This window comes from Hyperoodon ampullatus (genome assembly GCF_949752795.1).
Source record: "Hyperoodon ampullatus genome assembly, chromosome: 7".
Lineage (NCBI taxonomy): Eukaryota > Metazoa > Chordata > Mammalia > Artiodactyla > Ziphiidae > Hyperoodon > Hyperoodon ampullatus.
In genome coordinates, this window is record NC_136920.1 from 97,148,271 (window position 1) to 97,170,496 (window position 22,226).

A 22,226-nucleotide genomic window follows, 5' to 3' on the forward strand; every position below is an offset into this window, starting at 1 on the left:
ATTATTATTACTCTGATCAGTTTGTTAATAAGCTAAACACAGAATATTACAGCATCCTGAGGGACCCTGTGCCATTTCATGTAGTATCACTGTATAATTAACGAGTGCATGCATTTTCGTTTGGGAGGAGATTGGGATTACCGTCCGTAACTTTTACTGAGAAGACATTGTTCCCCTCGTGTCATGGCATTCACCCTACTCGAAATCTGGACTGACACCCCTCCCATCGTCACAGATCTTGAAAACGAGTTTCTCCATGAAATATACAACCCCGAAGCTGGGCAGTTCTCCCACGTTCCCCTTCTTGAAGCTGCCTGCCTCTCCTGCCCTGTCCTTCTCAAGTCAGCACACAGAACTCAACTCCTGGGGGAATTGGGTCCGCCGGCACAGAGCAGGATGGGAGACCTGGCTCTAATCAGTTTACCTGCAGAGGACCTGGTGCCTTCAGGTTGTGCCCATTAAGCACGGATAGGGATGTGGTTCCATAAAACTCCAGTTAAATCCCGGGCTTTTGAGCAGATGGGTGCCGTCCAGGTTGAGGTCTGCACCAGTCAGACGTATCGTGTCCACCTGCGGCTGCTGTGTTTTTAGGCAGACGTAGGATGGTGGGAGGTTTCGGAGCCAGGCCATATGTGGATTGGCTGACAGACTCGGGGATGTTTAGGCTTGGGGGAAAAAACTCAGGAGAGTTATCATACCTGTCAGATGGAAAGGGTATGGGGTCATATTATGGGGCAGAACCAAGATCAGGATAGAAGTTGCGGCAGATTTCAGTTCCCTGGGGAAGACCTTCCTGAGAACTTTCCAGAACAGGCTGCTCAGCAGCCTGGGAGCTTCCTGTGGCTGGGAGTGTTCTAGCAGAGGCAGCTTGACGGCATCAGGGATGCTGTGGGAAAGCTTCCTGTGCGAATGACAGCTTTCACCAGAAAAGGAGAAAAGCTGACACTTCCGTAGTGCTTTCCACGTGCCAGACACCAGATGCTGTTCACACATGAATCTGTCTAATCCTCACAGCTCTTGCTGTCCCCATTTTACCAGTGAGACACCTGAGGCACAGATTAAGTGATCTGCCCCCAGGGCCCACGGCTCGGGAGTAGCACTGAACCCGAGAGCTACTCACTTCACGCCAGCAGACGCTGAGCACACGCTGGGGGTGCAAGGCTCGGGGAACGAGCGAGCGAGCGCACAGTGCACACTCCCCGCCCGCACCCTGGATTGCCATGTGTGAAAGTAACCTTTTGAAGTATTTTTCTTCAAAAATACTCTCTCTGAATTCCCTTCACTTTTCCCTCCCGCGTGACTCCTGCGTACAGGAAGACCAGGGGGCTTGAATTCGCCTGTGTCCCAATTGTCAGAAGAGCCCCCTTTCGGCGGGCTTGCAGGTCTATCTAGTGCCTGAAGGAAGGCAGGACGTGGCTGGTCCAAGTGCTGTGGGAGACCAGGGGAAGGACAGACCAGTTCTCAGTCAGAGCAGGGGCAGGTTTCCCGCAGCAAGTGGCATTTGAGTTGGGTCTTGGTGGATGAAAAGGATTTTGCCGTTTGGATTTAGGGGAGAAGCGTGAGGAAAGACCAGCGGGTGGGAGTGTCTCAGGGACGTTTTTGGGGGGAAGCAAGCTGCCTTGGTCGGTTTGAAGTCTAGTCTACATGAAGGAGTTAGTAGAAGCTAAGGGCCGAGGTTTCCTGAACTCCAGAGGCTGATCTGGCTCCAGCGGCTCCCTGCAGCTTTAAGTCAGTTCACTTCGCTTCAGACCGAACCTGCAGTCAGGATTCTTTTGACGAGTCCCTCCCACCTCTTCCCCAAGCTGAGTGACTACGGTTACCTCTCCCTCTTCCTTCCCCCTGCCTTCTTCCATCCGCCGCCATCGCCGCCATTATCCCCTGCAAGCATCTCTTCTGGTTTCTGAAAGAGCCAAGCCCTAAGTGCACCCCTGAAGGTTTCAGCTGAAAACTACCCTGTTCTTGTTGCCTCATGATCAGTTTTGCTTCCCCCCAAAGCCCTCTTTTTTCTTAAATCTTCTTTTCCTGGCCTCTGATACGAGCTTTTCTAGAAGCCCTAATCTTAGTTCCTGCCCTGCTTGCCAGTGTATGGTAGAGAGGATCCTTCCTGTCTCTGCCCGGTTTACTCTCAACTTACCCTTTAACTTAGCTACGGCGTATGCCTTTTCTTGAATACTATTCACCTCGCCTCTTTCTAACCTCTTTCGACTTCTATGTTGAGACTTTTGGAACCATATATACAATTATCTTTAACAAATAAAGCCCAAGTTTATTACCCTGTGAGTTTAGAATCCAGTACAGTAAAATAATGCAATAGAGAAAAAATAGCCCAGGGAAGCCCAAAGCCAGTCCAGAGTTAGAGTTAGAATCCCTCTGGGGATGTACCTGTGTGTGTTTAAAACTTCTTCTTATCCTGAAGCGTCCCCATTGTCCTTACCTTAAACCCGTGACCACCCCGGCACCTAACCGCTCCTCCCGTCGCGAGGGATGTTAGCTAGATGCCCCCTCCGAGAAGGTGTTTGCAGTTGGTCTGCTCCGGGCTTGGTGCCCTCCAGCCAGTTACTCATTTATTGTTCACAACCACCTTGGGCGTATGTCTTATGATCCCTTTTACAGGAGAAACTAGGCTCCACAATCTCTTCCTGCTTTAACCTGACATGATTCTACTCTTTTAAAAACATGAGAGCTCACAGTTTTACAATCGCCAAAGAATCATCCCGCCGCCGTTCCTTCTGCCAAGAAAGGGTTGTGATGTGCTCCGCCCACCACCCTGCAGGCACGTGGGTGCAGCTCGTCCTTGTTTATGTCTTTGTTGGGGGATGCCTGCTGCTTGCTCTGATGAGACCTCCATCTCTGTGTAGTTACACACAGGCCCCCAAACACTTCATGTGTTACTTCTGTGATAGAGCAAATTCAGCGAAATTTATTGAATGACTAGATCACACAAGACTATTTTAGGTCCAGTGGGGAATGCAGGGATGAAAAGGTGGAGAACCTGCCCTCAGGGAGCTTGTACTGGGGGCTGGGGGTTGGGAGAGACAAGCTCATAAACAGCCTTAAATGAAGCGCTACGTCATGAGTGCTGTAAGAGGTATAATTATAACGAGCAGAGCTACTGGCATCTTTCTAAAATTTCTTAAGGGTAGATTACCAGGGATTGCTGGTGTTAGTCAAGGAAAATTACATGCCATCGTATCAGCGGCCACGCTTACCTATTTCTTTTACGGCCATATGCCACCAATCGGTGCGGGGCCAGGCACTGCCAGAGCGCTGAGCAGGCAACGTGCCAAAGGTCTGTTTGTAATGTGTAGAAGGTTCAGGGATAGACATGCCCCACGCTGCCTGTAATCTCCCGTCTGCCACTCCAGAAGTAGAAGTAAGGTTTATCTTCCCTCTGTCGTATTACATACACTTGATTTTTTTTTCTTTGCAAATAAATATGATAGCATAACCGGTTTACACAGTGAGATTACCAGCTTGAACTCACAAAGAAAACTACATCTCTTCTCGGAGCCTACTCAGCTTCAGCAGCATTGGTGGACTTGAGGCCTCACAGAGGAGTCAAATGATGGCAGACTGGGAGGGTTTACCCCTCAGAACCTTTAAGAGGGATGTGCACACAACATGTCGTTTCTCTCATTTTCTCTTAAAACCCAGTAAATGAGTAAGGACGAGTCAACATTGACAGATTCAACAGAGAGTTGTGCAAGCTGCCCCGAGGTTCCCTGGGTAGGTGGGTACTGTGCCTTGTGTCCATTTGTGTATTTTTTCCCCTTGCGTGATCTGATGATCATCCTTCCTCCTGTACTGTCTCAGCTTTACTTGGGTAAATACCCGAGAATTCTGCCCCCAGCAGTCCTCTCTCCGCATTATTTATATATCCTGTGGTGAGTTCCTCCAGCTGCTGAATCGGCATAAGGAATGCCAAAGATCTGAGCCTGAATTTCCCGTTCCTTGGCCAGTGGGTTGGTCTGTTTACACACATGCCCCTGTTGCCCCACCCCGCCCCACCCCAGCTGCCAGACTGGTCAGAGGGTCTCACCTATAGAGTGTCACAGGGGACTTCTAAACGCAGGACTCAGCATTCTTACTAAAAATAATACTTTTTTTGTGTAGTCCTTTACAGTTTATTAAAGACCCTTACACATGTGTTAGCTCTTGAGCCCCCAAACAACCCTCATTTTTCAGATAGGGAAACTGAGGTTAGGAGAGATTAAAATGACTTACTCAAGTTCATACACTGTTTGTGATGGAGTTGGAACCTGACTTCAAGTTTCCCGAATTCCTAGTCCTATTCATTTCTTTATGCCTCCTTGCCTCCCATTCTACCCCTTCCAAGTATATCTGCCAAGGAAAAGATGCCAGCCCTTCCAGATCTTCGACCTGTGAGTTATATTGAAATTTGAACAGACAGAGCCCTGGTTTGTTACCCACCTCCTATTAATAGGCGTTTTTTGTTGTTGTTGGCTGTGCGCGGGCTTTCTCTTGCTGCGCGCGGGCTTTCTCTAGTTGCGGCGAGCGGGGGCTACTCTTCGTTGCGGTGCGTGGGCTTCTCATTGCGGTGGCTTCTCTTGTTGTGGAGCACGGGCTCTAGGCACGCGGGCTTCAGTAGTTGTGGCACGTGGGCTCAGTAGTTGTGGCTCGTGGGCTGTGTAGAGCACAGGCTCAGTAGCTGTGGCACACAGGCTCAGTTGCTCCGCGGCATGTGGGATCTTCCCGGACCAGGGCTCGAACCCGTGTCCCTTGCATTGGCAGGCAGATTCTTAACCACTGTGCCACCAGGGAAGTCCTTAATAGGCTTCTTTTTCATCTAGTTTTTTTGTTTGTTTGATTGATTTTGGTTTGGTTTGGTTTTTTCAAGGCTTGTAGGATCTTTGTTCCCCTACCAGGGATTGAACCTGGGCCCTAGCAGTGAGAGTGCCGAGTCTTAACCACTGGACCGCCAGGGAACTCCCTTTCGTCTAGCTTTTAACTTCCATTTGTCGCTCCTAAACCAGAGGCTTCTTTCCTGGAAATTAAAGTTTCAGTGACTCACTTTTCACTTACCTGTGGGTAAATTGCCCCCATAATTCTGGAAGTAGGACTCTGTGATAAAATCATTTTCTTGTTTGTTTTTGTCAACTGGTTCATTGTGCCCCATCCACTCAGAAGTAACATCTCTGAAATGAGCATGAGTCTTTACTGAGCTCATAACAGAGTACCAAGCTCAAGTAAGCCCTGTACCCACCTGTGGAGTAAGTCCTGTTTTACAGATGAAGAGACTGAGACCCAGTGAAGTCAGGTAACTTGCCCAGGATCCCCCACCTCAGGAATCCTGGTGAAGCCAGGATCCAAGCCCAGGTCTTCCTGACCCCAGAGCTAGTGCTTCTGAGCTCTAGGCCGGGGAGTCAGAAGGGCATGTCTTGTGATTTGTCAAGCAATAGCTTGCTCTGTCTTGGTGGCACTTTCAGGTGTGTTGGCACCAGACCCAAAGGCTGTGAAGAGAGCAGACTAGGAGGACAGAATCCATGGGACCTTCCCAAAGGCAGGGCCAAAAGGAGGGTAGGTGTTTGGGTTTGGAGAAACCCCATTCTCAGGAATAAAAATAGATTTAAAGAAGAGAGGTGGGTTGGGGGAGGGAGATTCAGCATACATATCAGATGAACACAGTGAGGCCTCTGGAAGAGGTGGGAAGGAACTAAATGTCGAGAACCAGGGCTTATACATGCTGTTAGCCTTGCCATTTCCTCACGTTTGATAATCATCCTTTAAAAATCTTTAAACAGGAGAGCTCTCGTGTTTGTCTTTGGGAGAGCAAGGAGGTGCAGCTCATGAGATTTGCATCCCGCTCTATAGTCCAGAAAAAAGGAGCCCCAAGGAACTGAGTGGATGGGGTTAGCTATCAAAGAAGAAAGTATAGGCATTAGAAAACACTTCGGAAAAGTAAGCAGCAGCTATTCGTGTTCCTTCCTGGCAAAGCAGACTCAAGAGCCAGTCCCTCACTCCACAGAGGCAGCCTTGCACCACTTCCTGCCAGTGGCTTTTGTTTGGCCCTTCGGCCAGCACGTGAGCTATGTCCACTGAGCGGAATCGGGCTGGGTGGGTAGGATGGGTGACCTAATCCCACAGAGCACGTCCTGGCGTAGGCTTTCTTTTATCTTCCTCTCGCTGCTGGCTTTTAGCTTTCAGTAGCAAAAGAGGTGGCTCCTGGCTCTTCCTTTGACCTCTTTGCTCAAAGAACTTTCAAAAGATTCCTCACTTGACTTCATTTTTGGTAGTTTGGAAGCTCCCATCCTTTCACTTTTCTCCAGAGTGTTTTGCGTTACCAGCAACGTGCATGTCACTTTGTTCCCCTCCCTTCCCGTCCTGCCTCAGCCCCTGAACCCAGGCCTCACCCTGATGGTTATGGAGACCATTTGAATATAGAGACCTGAAACCCTTTAACCATCACTCAAGCAGCGGATTTTACTTTCGTTATTCAAATAGATACTGGGATGGTACAGTTAGCATTAGGACTGTATTTCCTATTAAAATTTGTTTAGAAACCTGGTCTCGCTAAGATACAGCTCATCAGGAGATAAGCCCAATAGTTGCCAGGGAGCTTTAACCCAGAAATACCAACCAAGCAAAGAAAACGTATGTTGAAGTTCTAGGCTCTTAAGGACTGGAGCCAGAAGTGCCACCAGGAGGATCCTGTCGACTTAGATGTGGCCCTGGTATTCTTCTTGACCATCCTTGGTCGAGAAGAAGAAATACTCAGTCTTCATGAATTCCTCTTTCTCTCCAAAATCCAGTCCACAGGGTTGTGTGACTCTGACAGGTGGCTAACCCACATTAAGAGAGTGTTTATTCATGTCAGTTAAAGAGATTATTATTAAACACTGGGAATAGGACAATGTTCTGGAATAGTGAAGGCTCACAAACACGCATAAAATACAATTCTTGTCCTCAAAGAATTTACAGTTTCATATGAATAATTAAGACAAGGATGCAATTGAAGATGGTGCCAGGAATAACATTAGAGTAATCAGAGTCCAATAAAGTCTTCTGACATTTAAAGGAAGGAAAGATCTATTTCTGTTTGAAAGGGAAAATTTCATAAAAATTATCACATTTGAGCTGGACCTAGAAGGATGAGTTGATTTGGATTGGCAGGAATGGAAGTAAAAGAATCAAGCATTTCCAGAGAGAGCGAACAGAGCAAATGCATCAAACTGTCCATGGTCCCATTTGACCAGAGCTTAGAATGTAGAGGAGAGTCATGTGGCGTACTCATTGGAAGAGAGGCTGGCACGGTGCTGTGAAAGTGAGGGGTTTGGGCTCCCCTATAGAAAGGTTAGTCTTTGTAGGGCGGTGCTAGAGGGATGGTTAAGAGGCTATTATAGTGATCCAGGCAAGAGGTAACAGGACTTCAGTGGAAGCAGTGAGATGAGTAAGAAAGAGACTGGAGTGACCAACATTGGAGGGGCACATTCTTCTGACTTAAGATGATGTGGAACCAGCAGTAAGGAATCAATATGAACTCCACAAGCTCATCATACCCAGAAGATTAGGCAAGTAGGCACCAAAACCAGGATGTCTGAAAGAGATTGTGGGGGAAGCTGATGAGTTTAGAATTGGACATGTTGAGTGTTAGCCATCCAGGGAAAGATACCTAGTAAATAGTTAGAATTTTGGATCTGGAGCTTAAAAGGGCATTTCTGTAATTCTTTCTATAGAAGCAGTGTAGTTGAAGTCGTGAAAATAGATGATACTGCCAAAGTCAGTGTGGGGAGAGAGAGACGGTCAAGGATAGACATGTACAGGGCGAAGGAACTGGGGGCAGCAGTCAGAGGAGGAGAGGAGGGAGGGGACTGGGTGGTGTACGGAGGGGAAGCCAAGGAAGGAGAGAGAGGCGTCCACAGGATGGAGGCCATCCTCCTAGGCTAGAGGTCCTGAAAGCTCCAAGAATGATTCTTCTGTGCATCTAGGTGTGGGAACATAGCACTGTCAAATCAACAGAGAAATGAAGAAAAAAAGAAAAGGTTCAGTGTGACCCAGCCCACCACTGATAAGTGGGATTTTTTTCTCCTAAGGGTATATGATCCCTGCAAGAGAGACCTCGGCTTTGCTGTTAAGACTTAGGGTTGGCAGGCTGGTCCAGGCTCCTCTGAGCATCACCAGCCAGCTGAGGATTAGTGGAGAGTGCACATGTGGTCCTCACCGTTGCCCACTGTCCCTTGCGAGACATTTCTTTGGTGAGAGTTGCCGGTGTTGGGAGGAACTCTAGGTCTGCTGACCCTATTTTGCTGCGTCCCCTCAGAGTCTGTCCTAGGGAACTGCATGGATAGAAGTTCTCCAGGACAAGCAATGGAGCTGCCAGATCACAATGGACTTGGGTACCCAGCACACCCCTCCGTCAGTGAACACCACAGGCCCCGGACCCTCCAGAGACACCACACGATCCAGAACAGTGACGACGCTTATGTATGTGGGCCCCCTCCTGCTTTTCGGAAGTGGGATCCTTGAAAACAGAACTTAGGAACGTGGGGTAGCATCTACTCTCGTTCTCCTCAGCCAGAGTCCAGCGCCTCCGGGCACTAAGGGACCATTTCTTTGAATCACCGAAACAAGCAATCCTAAACTCCAGGAGAATCTCCGTAGAATCGGAACTCCACATTTGAGACTGAGGAATCAGGAACGGTTGCCATCTGTTTCCTCTAGTCTTAGTTTTTGAACTTCTCCCCAGACAGTCTAAACTCAGGCCCCAGCAAATGAGCCTTCAGGCTCTTGGTTAGTTTTCTGGCAGCTACATTGAATTTATTCAGAGAAGGAAGCTAATCCACTCGGCAAAGCGTCGTTTCCTCAGGGCAGACTCGTAGGCAGCCCTGTCTAATACAGCAGCAACCAACCACGTGGCTTTTCGATTTTAAATGTAATTAAAACAAAATAAAATTTAAAACTGAGCTCTTTAGTCACACGAGCCACGTTTCAGGGCTCAGTAGCCCTTGTGGCTGCTGGCTTCCTATGGGGCAGGTACACAGCATTCCCGTCCTCGCAGAGACTGCTGTTGGCAGTGCTGTCCTAGGACAGACTCCTCATGGTGATGAGATAGGTCAGAAACCTGGCACTGGAAGGCTATGGAGATGTCAAGGGCATCTGACCACCAGCTGAGATTCACCGTGCCCCTCCCTTCCCACCCCACCCCCACCCCCAGCCTCAGCTTCCCGCACGGTCACCATGGCGGCATCCCCCTTTAGATGGCCCTGTAGAGGAAGTGGGTCTGGGTGGTAGTGCTTGGGGACTGGTGCTTGAGGCAGGCCGTTGCCTGGGCTCTTTTGGAGGGCACAGCTGTCTCTAAGGGTCCCTGAGAGTGGTGCGTTTTCTGATACCCTTACTTCTTTTCCTAATTGTTTCCTGCAGGTGCAGCTGGATAACTTGCCTGGCATGAGTCTCGTGGCTGGGAAAGCACTTAGTTCTGCCCGGATGTCAGATGCGGTTCTCAGTCAGTCCTCACTCATGGGGAGCCAGCAGTTCCAGGATGGGGAGAATGAGGGTGAGGGGTGTTATGCGTGGGGCACCCCGGAGAAGTTCCTGGAGGGCCCCCCCTTTCATCTTCACCAGTGACTACTCCCCTCTTGTATAAACAGCCCATGGGGAGCCACAGCATCCCCAAGGGGTTCTGTCTGGATACAACCTTTGCCCAGTCCTCTTGCACCGAGTGTGAGTGCGTGAAGGAGCACGCCTCCTGGCTGAGGGCAGGGACATCACACTTCTGTCTGCAGCGCTTTGTTAAGATGCTCCTTCAATAACTCTTTTCCTGGTTCCGATTAGAGGGCACCGTTTCCTCATGTCTGTCTCCCTTTAGAACCAGTAGAGGGAGGGTATCGTAGTTGACATAAAGCCCAGGCTCGGGAGTGGACAGGTCTGCAGTAGATTCTGACTGCCCTTTACCGGCTCCACAGGTTAAGGCGCTTAACCTTTCTGAGCCCCAGGGTCCTCCTCTGTAAGGGGACAGAAGCACCAGAGCCCTTGTCCTAGACTGTGCTGTGAGCATTAACTAGCTTAGGGAGTTTAAAGCGCTTAGGCCAGTGTCCTGAGTACAGAGCGTGCCCAGGAGTCAGTGTCCGCCAGCCGCGAGGGTGTCCTCCACACCACAGGAGCTGACGGTGCTCGACGGTGGGAGACTGACTGTAAAGGAAGAGGGAAAAACGGACACTGGGGACAACAGGAAGGAGCCTGGCCCCAGCCACGGTCACTAGCCAGACCGAGGGCCTGCTCTGAGCTAGAGTTCAGGGCTGGGAGTCAGGCTACGGAAGGTTCAGACTTCTCTTCCACCTCTGTCCACCTCTTGCCCACCTAGCACCCCGCTGCCTGCACATCTCCCATGTTGCTTCTGGTCTTGCAGAATGTGGGGAGAGTCTTGGAGGTCCTGAGCACCCAGACCTGACTGATGGCAGCCAGCATTTAAACGCCTCTTGCTACCCGTCCACGTGTATTACAGACATACTGCTCAGCTACAAGCACCCCGAGGTCTCCTTCAGCATGGAACAGGCAGGCGTGTAGCAAAAGATGGAGAGTGAGTATCACCCTGGCCGGGGCCAAACCAGCCCTTTGGCCCAGTACCAGCTCCTGATCCCATCAGGAGATTCCTTCCATGTGAACTTGAGCCAGTGAACTTGACAACGCCACTCTTCCCATCAAGGTCTTATCTTCCTGTTCCTTCATTAAGCACTATGCTAGTTGTTTGGAGGGTGGATGCTGGCCATAGTCCCTTGGTTGAATTATGGGGGATAAGATGTGTTATAGGTGCCATAGCCTCCACAGAGTAAGTGAACTTAGGGCTTCAGAGGACAGACGGGACCTCTGGCCAGGGTAATGGGAAAGGAGGTGACCCTTGAACTCAGTCCTGAAGGATGAAATTCAGCAAGAAAACATGGCCAGCCAGATTTTGTTAAGGCTGTGCTGCAAGTGGCAAAATATTCCAGAAATGTGTGGTCAGAGGCCAGTGGTAGAAAATGGGTAAACAGTCCAGTCTGGCTGGAGTAACGCATAAACGCACACAGCAGGTAGTATCGGTTCTGTCTTTGAAAATTCATTGACAGAAAAGACTTGATGAAAGTTAAGCCATCTTGCAAATCCATACTAGGCAGAACTCTTGAAATATCTGAGGTAAAGTGCACCTATGTTTTTTTTCTTTTTTAAGTTTTCAGTGGAATATATGAGTCTCTCTCTTTTGAAACTAATTCTCTGTGTCTGCTGCTCTGTTGCAGGTTTATGTACCGCGCGGGAATGAAAAGGTTGACTTTAAACCAACAGTATCTAGCAGCATTGCGCCAAGTTGCCATTGTGTTTCCCTCCACCCAGAATGTCGGCTCCTTTCCTCACATTTGGTTCATCAGCGTGCTGTTCTTTTGGGTTCTGAGGGGGGTTTTGTCACGTTCGCCTGTATGACCAAGTCACCAAGGAAATAAACAGGAAATCCATGTTCGCCACCTTTCGTGAAAGTGTATTTGGTGTATTTGAGTTGGTGGTTTTGTTTGGTTTTGGTTTGGATTATTTTTGATTGTTTTTTTTTTAAATATGTTTTCTTTTGGAGGTGATTTTCTTTCTTTTTTTCTTTCTTCCTTTCCTTTTTTTGAGACAGAAGAGCAAAGCAGTTAGTGTACGGTGGCCAGGGGCGCAGAGCCACTCCCCTCCCTGGCCTCCGTCCACAGAGCGCCCTCCAGTCCCTGCACTGCTCTTCTGCAGGAGCAGAAGCTAGAGGGTAACGTCCTCTGGAATCCTAGCAGCTGGAGAAAGAGACAGAGGAAGGGATGACAGCCTTTGGCCCTTGGAGAGCAAAAAGAGAAACCCCAAGCCTGGAACCTGGAGAGGTCTTTGCTGCTGGGATCCACTGAAAAACATGTCTGGCCCAGCCAAGGTCATATGAGAATGTTAGCATGGAGGCTGCGAGTGGCCTGGCGTTGATGGGTTGCCAGTTAGAACATCTGTTTGGTGTGTAACTCGGCTCCCCTCTCACAACCTGGAAAGTTGGTTGCCTTTATCATCCTGCTGGTTCTACCCATGGACTGAACACCTGACAGTGGTACACTATGCTTTTGTGTCACCTTTTATTCTCATTTTATATTGTGCTATAACAAGGATTGTTGCTCCATATATATATATATATATATATATATATATATATGGGTGTATACGTATACATCCATATATACATATATATAATGCTTTTCCTTTTCAGCCTCTTTGTCACAGGCAAGAAGAACAGGAGGTTGTCTTGGGTCCTGCCTCTCTCCTAACTTCTCCTTCTCCCTGGGCATCCTCAGCCCCTATTTTAATTCTTTATCATGTAGGAATTGTTTTTGGTAAATGTTGATATTATTGTTATTATTATTGTTATTATTATTATTAATAAATAAAAACAAAAGGAATTTTTGTTTAAAAGAGAAATGTTTAACCAGATTCTGTTCTATTTGAATTGTGACTTGCACCTTTTGTTCAAAGTATTTTATTTAGACCTTGTAATTGTGAACAGTTCTCACTCGTGCCAGTGACAGATGTAGTGGTCTCCTTTCCCCCAGCTGAAGCAGTGCATATGCAATAGCTATTATTTGTGTCATTATCTTTCTTTTTCTTCACTGTTAGAAACCAAAGTCTTCTCTGCTGGCTGGGGGCTGACAGAGGATCTGGGTTATCTCCTTCTGATCTTCAAAACAAGGAAGAGGTGTTAAATATTCTGACTCTTGATCCATTTTGCTGGGAAAGCAGAGTAAAAGGTCCCCCGGCCTCTCCTCCTCTTTCACCCTGAATTTGCACAGAAGAAAGCGGGTTCCCAGCATGGCCGCCCTGGTGTTGCTGACAGGATCCGCACGCAGCTTGTCCTTCTCACTGATGTTGGCAGCTCAGCTCCTGGACCCAGTATCCCTCGAGTGGGTTTCTGCAGTGCAAGAGCCTTTCTTGGGACCTCTCCGTGTCTCCTTGGTCCCCAGATCCCCTCCACTTGGTGGGGCCACCAGCTGCTCACCTTCTGGAAGCAACCGAGATAGCCCAGACAGCCACTGTTGACTTCTCCGGGCTTGTTGCAGTTCCCATGCTGGCCTCCCACCACGTGCTCAGCCTGTTCCGTTCACGGTGCTGATGGACCGAGCAGACTGCCGCCCCCCTGCGACCACCCAGACGAAAGCCAGTGAGCCTATTAACCGTGCCATCTTGCGAACTACACTTTTAAAAAATCATTGCTTTGTATTGTAGTGACCAATATGCGCAGTATATGTTGAATGTATATGAACATACTCTCCTATTTCTGTTCTTTGAAAATGTCAGAGTATTTTTTTCTTTCTCATTTATGTTGAACTAAAAAAGGATTAAAAATCTCCAGACCCAAGTTGCAGTAAGACCTTTAGTCGTTTCTTGGTGGGCACTTACAACTTAGTAACTTGGTTGGACAGTAGGGGATTGTGCAAATAAACACCTGATTATGATCTTATGCTGATATGTTTCTTGCCTTGTGGTTTGGAGTCTAGTTGGGAGAAACGCTCAGGCTGGAAGCTGGAATGCTGGAGGCTGAGGGCGTGTAGCGTGGGGCTTTGAGCAGTGCTTTATCTCACCCCGCCTTGCGAGAGATGAGCATTCTCTAGAAGCCTGAACTCGGCTCCACGCTGGGTCGTCAGGCACCTGGCTTGGACTCTGGCCCCTCCAAAGGGAATGTTAAGAGTTTGCTGAGTCAAGTGGAAAACATTCCTTGAGAGCGTACTTTCGAAGGAGTAAAAGGAGGACCTCAAAGAGTTGGCACAGCCTGGGGCCGTTATGGGGTGACCTCAGTCAGCCCAGTGATACGATCAACTATAAGTGTTAGGATGGAAGGGGACTTTTGCTGTAGTTTCCCCCCTTTTTCCATGGCTGGACTCCAGAGGGCAGGGTAGAATTTCTAGCAGGGTCCCAGCCACGGCTGACAGATAGCTGATGGAAGGCCCTTCTATGAAGAAAGATTACAAAAGCTGGAAATACTGAGTTTATAGGAAGAAGAGGGAGAGGAGGGAGTCCATGGTGGACTAGAAAGTTGCTGTGGGACTGTTTAGAACAGAAAAAAGCCTTCTCAAGAAGGGCCTTCTAGGGCTTCCCTGGTGGCGCAGTGGTTGAGAGTCCGCCTGCCGATGCAGGGGACACGGGTTCGTGCCCGGTCTGGGAAGATCCCACATGCTGCGGAGTGGCTGGGCCCGTGAGCCATGGCCGCTGAGCCTGCGTGTCCGGAGCCTGTGCTCCGCAACGGGAGAGGCCACAACAGTGAGAGGCCCGCTACCGCAAAAAAAAAAAAGAAGGGTCTTCTAGAAATCATCTGAGTGTGTACACACTCCCTTGGAAGGCTGGGAGTGTCTCTGAAACCAAACAGCGATAAACCCAGATGCCTTCCAAAGATTTGTAAGAACCTTTTACAGGAGGTGCCACACCCTCCTGAATGCAGCCTGGATGCCTTTGAGATGAGCTCAGGGCCCTCAGGGCCCTGCCTCCTGGATACAGGCCCTGAGGTCTGAGCTCTAGAAGATGGAAGCCCTGCTGACAGATCCTTACTTATCTCTCTGACTTTGTGGGAGCCCCCAGCCCGTTCCACCGGCACAGATCAAGAATTCGGAAGACTGGCGTGCCTGCCAAGGAGCCAGACGTCTGCTCCTGCGGCCTCATCGCCCAGGCGGGAGGACAGGAGAGAATCTTGGTTGGTTACAGTGCCCTGCCCTGGGTCTAAATTGGGATCTATCACCAGGAGCTGCAACGAAATTGCCAGATAGCGAATGGGGTGATGGGGTCTCCTCCCCTGATCAATCCAAACCTTCCTAACTTCAAGCCTCCCCTCCCGACCTGCACCATGTGTTTTCCCAGTCAATGTTCTGAGCAGGGCCCGTGATACAGGGCCAAACGCTCCAGATTCCTGTGTCCCCTCTCCAGGCCCACTCCTTCAGGTGACCCTCTGCCTCCCTGGTGACCCTTCCTTTGGTTCCTTGAGCAAATATTTGCCGAGTGTCTGTTATGTGCCAGGCCTAGCAGGGGACAGAGTCCTCCCAATGCAGACTGACCAGTACAACGTTGAGACATCAATTGTGAAATGAGTGGCCAGTCATTCTGAGCAAAATCCACTCCTGTAGCCAGCCAGCCACACTCCCACACCTGTCAGGGGACCCACTTCAGACACGGTCACTCTGGAGACTCCCCAGATCGGGGAAGAGGGTGTGGTAGGACTGCGGGCCTGCATTGGTAGGCCCTGCACCCACCAAACAGCTAGTCCAATCCGGGCACTTGGCGCCTCTGACAATGACTGGCTGGACCCCAAGACTGGTTCTGAGATGCGCTCTGTTTGCTATTGGTGGTGGTTTTCCCATAGGTCTCTGTCCAGAAAGACTCGCTTCTCCAAAATATTAGTAACGAGGGGTTTGGGCTGGCTTAAGCCAAATATCTTACAATGAGATGGAGTAGACACACTAATGAATAAGTATATTTAAAAAGGAAGCTTCTGGCTCGGTAAGATGCTATCAAACAAGGGCTCTGGGAGTCAGGGGTCCGGCTGCTGTTGGCTGACAGGCAGCCATCAAAGAGCCAGAAGCCAGGCCCCCTGATTCCCTTCCTGCCAGCACCGAACACTTAACGGCTGAAGGCCGCAGGGCGGCTCTTAGCAGCTCTCAGCTGCAGCCTTCTCACAGACACCACAAGGAGAATATCTGGCCTGCTGGCCTTAAAGGGACAAACTGAGTTCATCGTGAAACTGCTTTGGCCACTAAAGAACTGTGCAGATGTCAAACACTAGGTTTGCTCTCATCATTTCAGTAGTGAACCAAAGAGCAGGGCGAAACAGTGCCCAACTGGTAAGCTTCTGAGGCCCCCTGTATGCTGGCTAGGAGGATCTCTACCGCCCCCCTCCCCAAGAGGAAGGAGCCTCGTCCTGAGACACCCCTGAGCTGCCCCAGCTGGGGACCGGCCTCCCTCCGACTCTAGACAACAGGCAGGGAGCTGGCCAAGTGGCAGCCTCCCTCTCCGCTGAGCCCACAGAGCCTTGGCGGTGGGTCAGTCTCTCATCTCGGCATCTGCACGTCAAGGCCACGCAGAGAAAATGTGATTCCTCGCCGTCCCCCACTTCTGCCACCAGAAACGGAGGTCATAGCTCTGGTCTGACAGTGCAAGTGTGCCCAGTGGGAGCAGGGGGCAGAATGGCAGAAATTGGGACTCTGGGCCACACAATAGTTACTGTTGACTAAGTGCCAGGTCCCTTTCAGTTCTGCCGTGTATGTTCACATTTAGTGCTTAACACGACATAAATTTATTATCTGACATAAATTTATTATCTACAGGTCTGGAGGTCAAAAGTCCAAAATAGGTCACACTAGTCTTAAAGCATGAAGTCAGCAGAGCTGTATTCTTCCTGGAGGCTCTAGGGAAACTCTGCTGCTTTGGCTCTTCCAGCTTCTAGAGGCTGCCCGCATTCTTTGGCTCATGGCCCCCTTCCAGCAACCACATCACTCCAACCTCTGCTTCTGCCCTCCCACCTTCTTCTCCAACTCTCCCTCTCCTGCCTCCCTCTTGTGTATTTAAGGACCCTTGTGATGGCATGGGCCCACCCGGATAACCCAGGATAGCTGCCCCACCTCAAGGTCCTTATAATCACGTCTGCAAAGTCCCTTTTGCCATGTAAGGGAACAGTCACAGTTTCCAGAGAGTAGGACATGGACATGTTTGGGGGAGGAGCTTATCCTGCCTGCCATGCGTGCTACCCCTACGATAACTCTAGGCGATGCATGTTCTGTCATTATCTTCACTTAACAGATAAGAGACTGAGGTGAGGTGGAAGGAAGGTCTGGACTAGCCCAGGTCATACAGCTAACAAGTGACAGAGCTGGGATTGAAACCTAAGGTGGTCCAGCTCCAAAGCTTTCCCCTCTGAGGAGAAAGGCATGAGGCTGGCTAGAGTGGGAGAGGCCTGGAGCCCCGCCACTCCGGGATCTGGCAGACGGCAGTCCCCGGCTGGGTTGTAGAACATCAGGGAGTTTCCTGGGGAGGTGGTACAGAGCACATTTCTGCCCTGGGTCCTCAGTCCAGAGACCTGGGTTCTAAGTCCAGCCCTGCCTCTAACTCCCTGGGACACCAGGGACACTGGGCAAATTCCTCCACTCTTCAGTTTCCTCATCTGAAGATGGTGGGTGGGGAGAGGCTGATCTCAAAATTCCTCTCGGCCTGCATGTTCACAGGTTCTATGACCGGGGCCCTGTAGGTGACTTGGTGTTGGGGGTTCGCACACCTTCCAGGAGAAACCTTACAAAATGGCTCTGCAAACACCAACAAGCACACAGTACTGATTTACACGATATCCCTGGGTTCGTCCTCCAACCACCCCCATTCTCATCTTCATTTTACTGATAGGAAACCAAGGCTCAGGGAGATTACATAACTGGCTCACGATCCTCCTCCAGGACTTTGCACACTGAAGGCAAAGATGAAATAAGAACCTAGGCTCCTGCCACTAGCAGTCCAGAGGTCTTTCCCTGACACCGGCCATCCCTAAGGGCTGGTGTCCATTCTCACCTGTGTGGGATCCAAGATCAATATGAACAATGCTGGGACTTCCCTGATGGTGCAGTGGTTAAGAATCCACCTGCCAACCTAGTGTCCACGGACAGATGAATGGATAAGGAAGATGTGGCACATATATACAATGGAATATTACTCAGCCATAAAGAGAAATGAAATTGAGTTATTTGTAGTGATGTGGATGGATCTAGAATCCGTCCTACAGAGTGAAGTATGTCAGAAAAACAAATACCATATGCTAACACATATATATGGAATCTAAAAAAAAGAAAATGGTTCTGAAGAACCTAGGGTTAGGACAGGAATAAAGACACAGACATAGAGAATGGACTTGAGGACACGGGGAGGGGGAAGGGTAAGCTGGGACAAAGTGAGAGAGTGGCATGGACATACATACACTATCAAACGTAAAATAGATAGCTAGTGGGAAGCAGCCACATAGCACAGGGAGATCACCTCGGTGCTTTGTGTCCACCTAGAGGGGTGGGATAGGGAAGGTGGGAGGGAGACGCTAGAGGGAAGGGATATGGGGATATATGTATACGTACAGCTGACTCACTTTGTTATACAGCAGAAACTAACACACCATTGTAAAGCAATTATACTCCAATAAAGATGTGAAAAAGAAAAGAAATTAAATTAAATTAAAAGAAAAAAAAAAAAGAATCCACCTGCCAATGCAGGGGACATGGGTTTGAGCACTGGTCTGGGAAGATCCCACATGCTGCGGAGCAACTAAGTCCATGTGCCACAACTACTGAGCCTGCGCTCTAGAGCCCGCAAGCCACAACTACTGAGCCCGCGCACCACAGCTACTGAAGCCTGCGCACCTAGAGCCCGTGCTCCACAACAAAAGAAGCCACCGCAATGAGAAGCCCACACCTCACAACGAAGAGTAGCCCCGCTCGCCGCAACTAGAGAAAGCCCCGTGCGCAGCAACGAAGACCCAATGCAGCCAAAAATTAATTAATTAATTAAAAATAGTAACAATGCAAAGATCTATGTACCCCATTTAAGCAACTGTCCTTTATTCTGAGGTTATGCTCTTTTTGGGTTTTTTTTTTTTTAATTTCTGAATTTTATTTTATTTATTTTTTTATATAGCAGGTTCTTATTAGTTACCCATTTTATACATATTAGTATATATATGTCAATCCCAATCTCCCAGTTCATCCCACCAGATGGTAAGGTTAGGGCCAGGTGGGGCTCAGCGGTGGGTAAGATTTTTAACATGACAAAATGAAAAGTTGACAGCTCTGTGTTGGTCTTTAGAATTTGTTTGGAAATGTTAGAGGTCTCTGACATCTCAGAGTCTGGAAGCCACTAAGCACTGTCCTGTCTCTCTCCCCAGGCAGCATCCTAGCACAGGGCTCCCTTTGCTTTTGGATCTGGGAGGTCTGCAAGGGCCTGGAGAGGGGCGACGACGAGGAGATCGACCGCACTGGTGGAAGCACCACCGTCTGCTGCCTTTGTGAGGCGGGGGCAGGGTGGAGGTGAGAGCATCTCCCTGGAATGCGAGGGGACAGCGGGGGAGGACACCGCCTGAGTGGAGGAGTCCCAGCCATCGCTGGCAGCTCGTGTGTTTTTCTTCCTTCCTCCCATTGCCTGCTGCACTGGCACAATGCACAATGGCCGGCACACAGCCCCGACCGAGGAGAAGGGCCGGGTGCAGCCGACCCAGACTCTGGGGACCCGCAAGGCTGCACCCACTCCCTCCCACCCCTGCCTGAACCCTTGATCCCTGGCCCTGCAGCCCTCACAGTTTCCTGTTTGCCTGCTCTATTTGCCCGGCCCCAGGGACAGAGCTGATCCTTGAACTCTGAGTTCCACATCGCCAGGACCAGTGAGCGGCGGCAAGGCCTGGGCTGGCCTTATCAGCCTCCCAGCCCATCCCCTGCCTGGTCACATAAATAGGCTGGGGGAGAGCCGGCTGTTCAGAGACTGCTGGCCATTGAGGTAAGTGCTGCAACCTGCTTCCCCCAGCTCTAGGCATTGGAGGCTCAGGCTTTGGGATCCTGGTTCCAGCCTCTGCCCCATGCTGGGGCTCTGGACACCTGGCCCTCTCCTACCCTGTGCCCCGCCTCCTCCTCCCGGGCTACAGTGAGATGGGGTGCGTGGGCTCCTTCAAGCCCCACTCAGCCGGGCCCGTCTTCTCCTCCAGGTCACCCACGTCCCTTCAGGATGAAAGCGGTGGTGCTGACCTTCGCTGTGCTCTTCCTCACCGGTAGGTGCCCCCAACCTAGGGAGCTGACCGTCAGGGGGCGACTTCTCTCTGAACTGCTGTGGTCCACCCTCCTGGGCACGGGGAGCAGAACTTCTCCCTCACCCCCTTCTCCCCTACCTAGCATTTCAGCTCAGATCCCGGCCCAGAGCTGGCCTGATCTGGGTCTCCCCTCCCACCTCCAGGGAGCCAGGCTCGGCATTTCTGGCAGCAAGATGACCCCCAGTCATCCTGGGATCGGGTGAAGGATTTTGCCACCGTGTACGTGGATGCAGTCAAAGACAGTGGCAGAGACTATGTGGCCCAATTTGAAGCCTCCGCTGTGGGAAAACAGCTCAAGTAAGGACCCTGCCTGGGGGCCTGGGGCAGGGGTAGGGGGTGCCGGTGCTGGGGTTGGAGAGGCCTGTGGGAAGAAGCAGCCAGACTGGCCGAATCCCCACCTGCTATTTGATGGGCTCCATAGAAGACCTCGATGGAAGACAGAAGTGGGATCCCCACGCAGGGTCACAGCCCCCTAGCAGGGGGCAGACCAGTGCTGCCGGGTCAGTAGTCACGGCACCGCGCTCCGCCTGCAGGTGCAACAAGCCCCTTCCTGTTCTTAACTCCCTGCTTGGCTCCGGCCAGCAACAGGATGGCTGTCTTCAGAGAGGAGAATGGGCTGGAAGGGTGGAGACTAGGTCCTTAAAAGGCCCGGCTTTGGGGACAGACAGGACTGGGTACCAAAACCAGCTCCGTCTCTTTCTAGCTTCTCTCTCCATCTGGTCAGTGGGATGCAGTGGGAGTGGGGGGGTGAGATAATGGATGGGAGAAGCCAGGCTGAGGGTCTGCCCCCAGCTACCGCACCTTCAGGGACAGGTGTGTCCAGGTGTCACCCCAGGTAAGCGGGGGCGCTGGGCTGCAGCTCCGGGGGGCGCCGGGGTGCCTGGGAGGCCTGCCCTGAGCCTTCCTCTCTCTCCCCCCTCAGCCTGAAACTCCTGGACAACTGGGACACCCTGACCAGCACGTTTGCCAAAGTGCGCGAACAGCTGGGCCCGGTGACCCAGGAGTTCTGGGACAACCTGGAAAAGGAGACAGAGTCGCTGAGGCAGGAGATGAAAAAGGACCTGGAGGAGGTGAAGCAGAAGGTGCAACCCTACCTGGACGAATTCCAGAAGAAGTGGCAGGAGGAGCTGCAGATCTACCGCCAGAAGGTGGCGCCGCTGGGCGAGGAGTTGCGCGAGGGCGCGCGCCAGAAGGTGCAGGAGCTGCAGGACAAGCTGACCCCGCTGGCGGAGGAGATGCGCGACCGCGCGCGCGCCCACGTGGAGACCCTGCGGCAGCAGCTGGCGCCCTACAGCGAAGACCTGCGCCAGCGCATGGCCGCCCGCTTCGAGGCGCTCAAGGAGAGCGGCGGCAGCCTGGCCGAGTACCACGCCAAGGCCAGCGAGCAGCTGAGAGCGCTGGGCGAGAAGGCTAAGCCTGCGCTGGAGGACCTCCGCCAGGGCCTGATGCCCGTGCTGGAGAGCCTCAAGGTCAGCATCCTGGCCGCCATCGACGAGGCCTCCAAGAAGCTGAATGCCCAATGAGATGCTTTGGGCTCCCCTCGCCAGCAGTTCAGTTTCTTAGAATAAACATTTTCGGAGCGGGAAGGGTGTGATGGGTTGTATGTGGTTTTGAAGCTTCGATGATGACTTTTAAACAATAAAGAGTTCTCCAAAAGCCAAGAAATTCTCTTTGGGGAGAATGAGGTTGGGGGTGGGGTGGGGGGAGTGACACTGGAGGGGACTCCAGGGGGGCGTGGCCAGAGGGCAGGGACACCTGTTGATTTCCCAGTGGAGTCATCAGCTCTGAACTGGGGCCTCTCAGGGTCTTAATGCTGGAGGACCTGCTTGGTTGGGGAGCTCAAGAGTGGGGACAGAAAGGAAATAATAGAGGACCAGGCAAAGCGACAGGTAATCCAACACAGGTGCCCTGAAAGGGCCTCAAGCAAGAAGTAGTGGCTTTGCTGGGAGAAGTGGGTTCCCTGTCCCCAGCGTTTCCCGTGGGCAGAGGACAGGAGCCTCCCCCAGCCCTCCTAGTCTAGGGCAGGCGAGGCCGACGGACCGCAACGAGCCACTGGAACTTGAAGGCTTTGGGCAGGTTCAAATGAAGGGCTTGGCGCTTGCTCCTCCATCCTTTATTAATGCAAAAAATACTTTAACAAACACATCCCTTTTCCTTTTTCACAAGGGCCTCGTGCCATTCCTCACACTCCCACCCTGCCCGGAAACAGCCGCTGTTTCCTCGGGCTCAGCTGTGCCAGCCCCATCCGTGGGGCTCCAGCCCTGCCAGCCCCTCTTTTTCTGGCCTGAGTCAGAAAAATCATCACCACCCCTTGCAGGTAACTAGCACATTTTAATCTCCAAAGTGTTTTCATATCCATCATCTTACTGCATCCTTCCCCAGATCCTGGGTAGACTGCCATGAAATCGATGGTATGGGTACGGAAGCTGGAGCTTGG

The 22,226-nt window shown here is 51.0% G+C and overlaps 2 protein-coding genes across 2 annotated transcripts in view; both read left to right on the forward strand.

Moving 5' to 3' along the window:
• Nucleotides 1-11,457, forward strand: part of SIK3 (SIK family kinase 3) — a gene marked incomplete at its 5' end in the record, with an annotated part of 242,914 nt that extends 231,457 nt beyond the window's left edge. Inside the window, 4 exons of the mRNA XM_079708717.1 lie at nucleotides 8,279-8,442; nucleotides 9,379-9,511; nucleotides 10,364-10,534; nucleotides 11,229-11,457. Coding sequence (XP_079564843.1) covers nucleotides 8,279-8,442; nucleotides 9,379-9,511; nucleotides 10,364-10,521 — 455 coding nt within the window. The 3' untranslated portion in view covers nucleotides 10,522-10,534; nucleotides 11,229-11,457. The remainder of the gene's footprint in view (nucleotides 1-8,278; nucleotides 8,443-9,378; nucleotides 9,512-10,363; nucleotides 10,535-11,228) is intronic.
• An 8,250-nt stretch (nucleotides 11,458-19,707) lies between these two features.
• APOA1 (apolipoprotein A1) lies at nucleotides 19,708-21,329 on the forward strand (the record flags this gene model as incomplete). Its single annotated transcript, XM_079708783.1, has 3 exons — nucleotides 19,708-19,750; nucleotides 19,933-20,086; nucleotides 20,712-21,329. The coding sequence occupies 3 exons, from the start codon at nucleotides 19,708-19,710 to the stop codon at nucleotides 21,310-21,312; spliced, it is 798 nt and encodes a 265-aa protein (XP_079564909.1). The 3' UTR covers nucleotides 21,313-21,329.
• Between the last annotated feature and the right edge of the window lie 897 nt (nucleotides 21,330-22,226).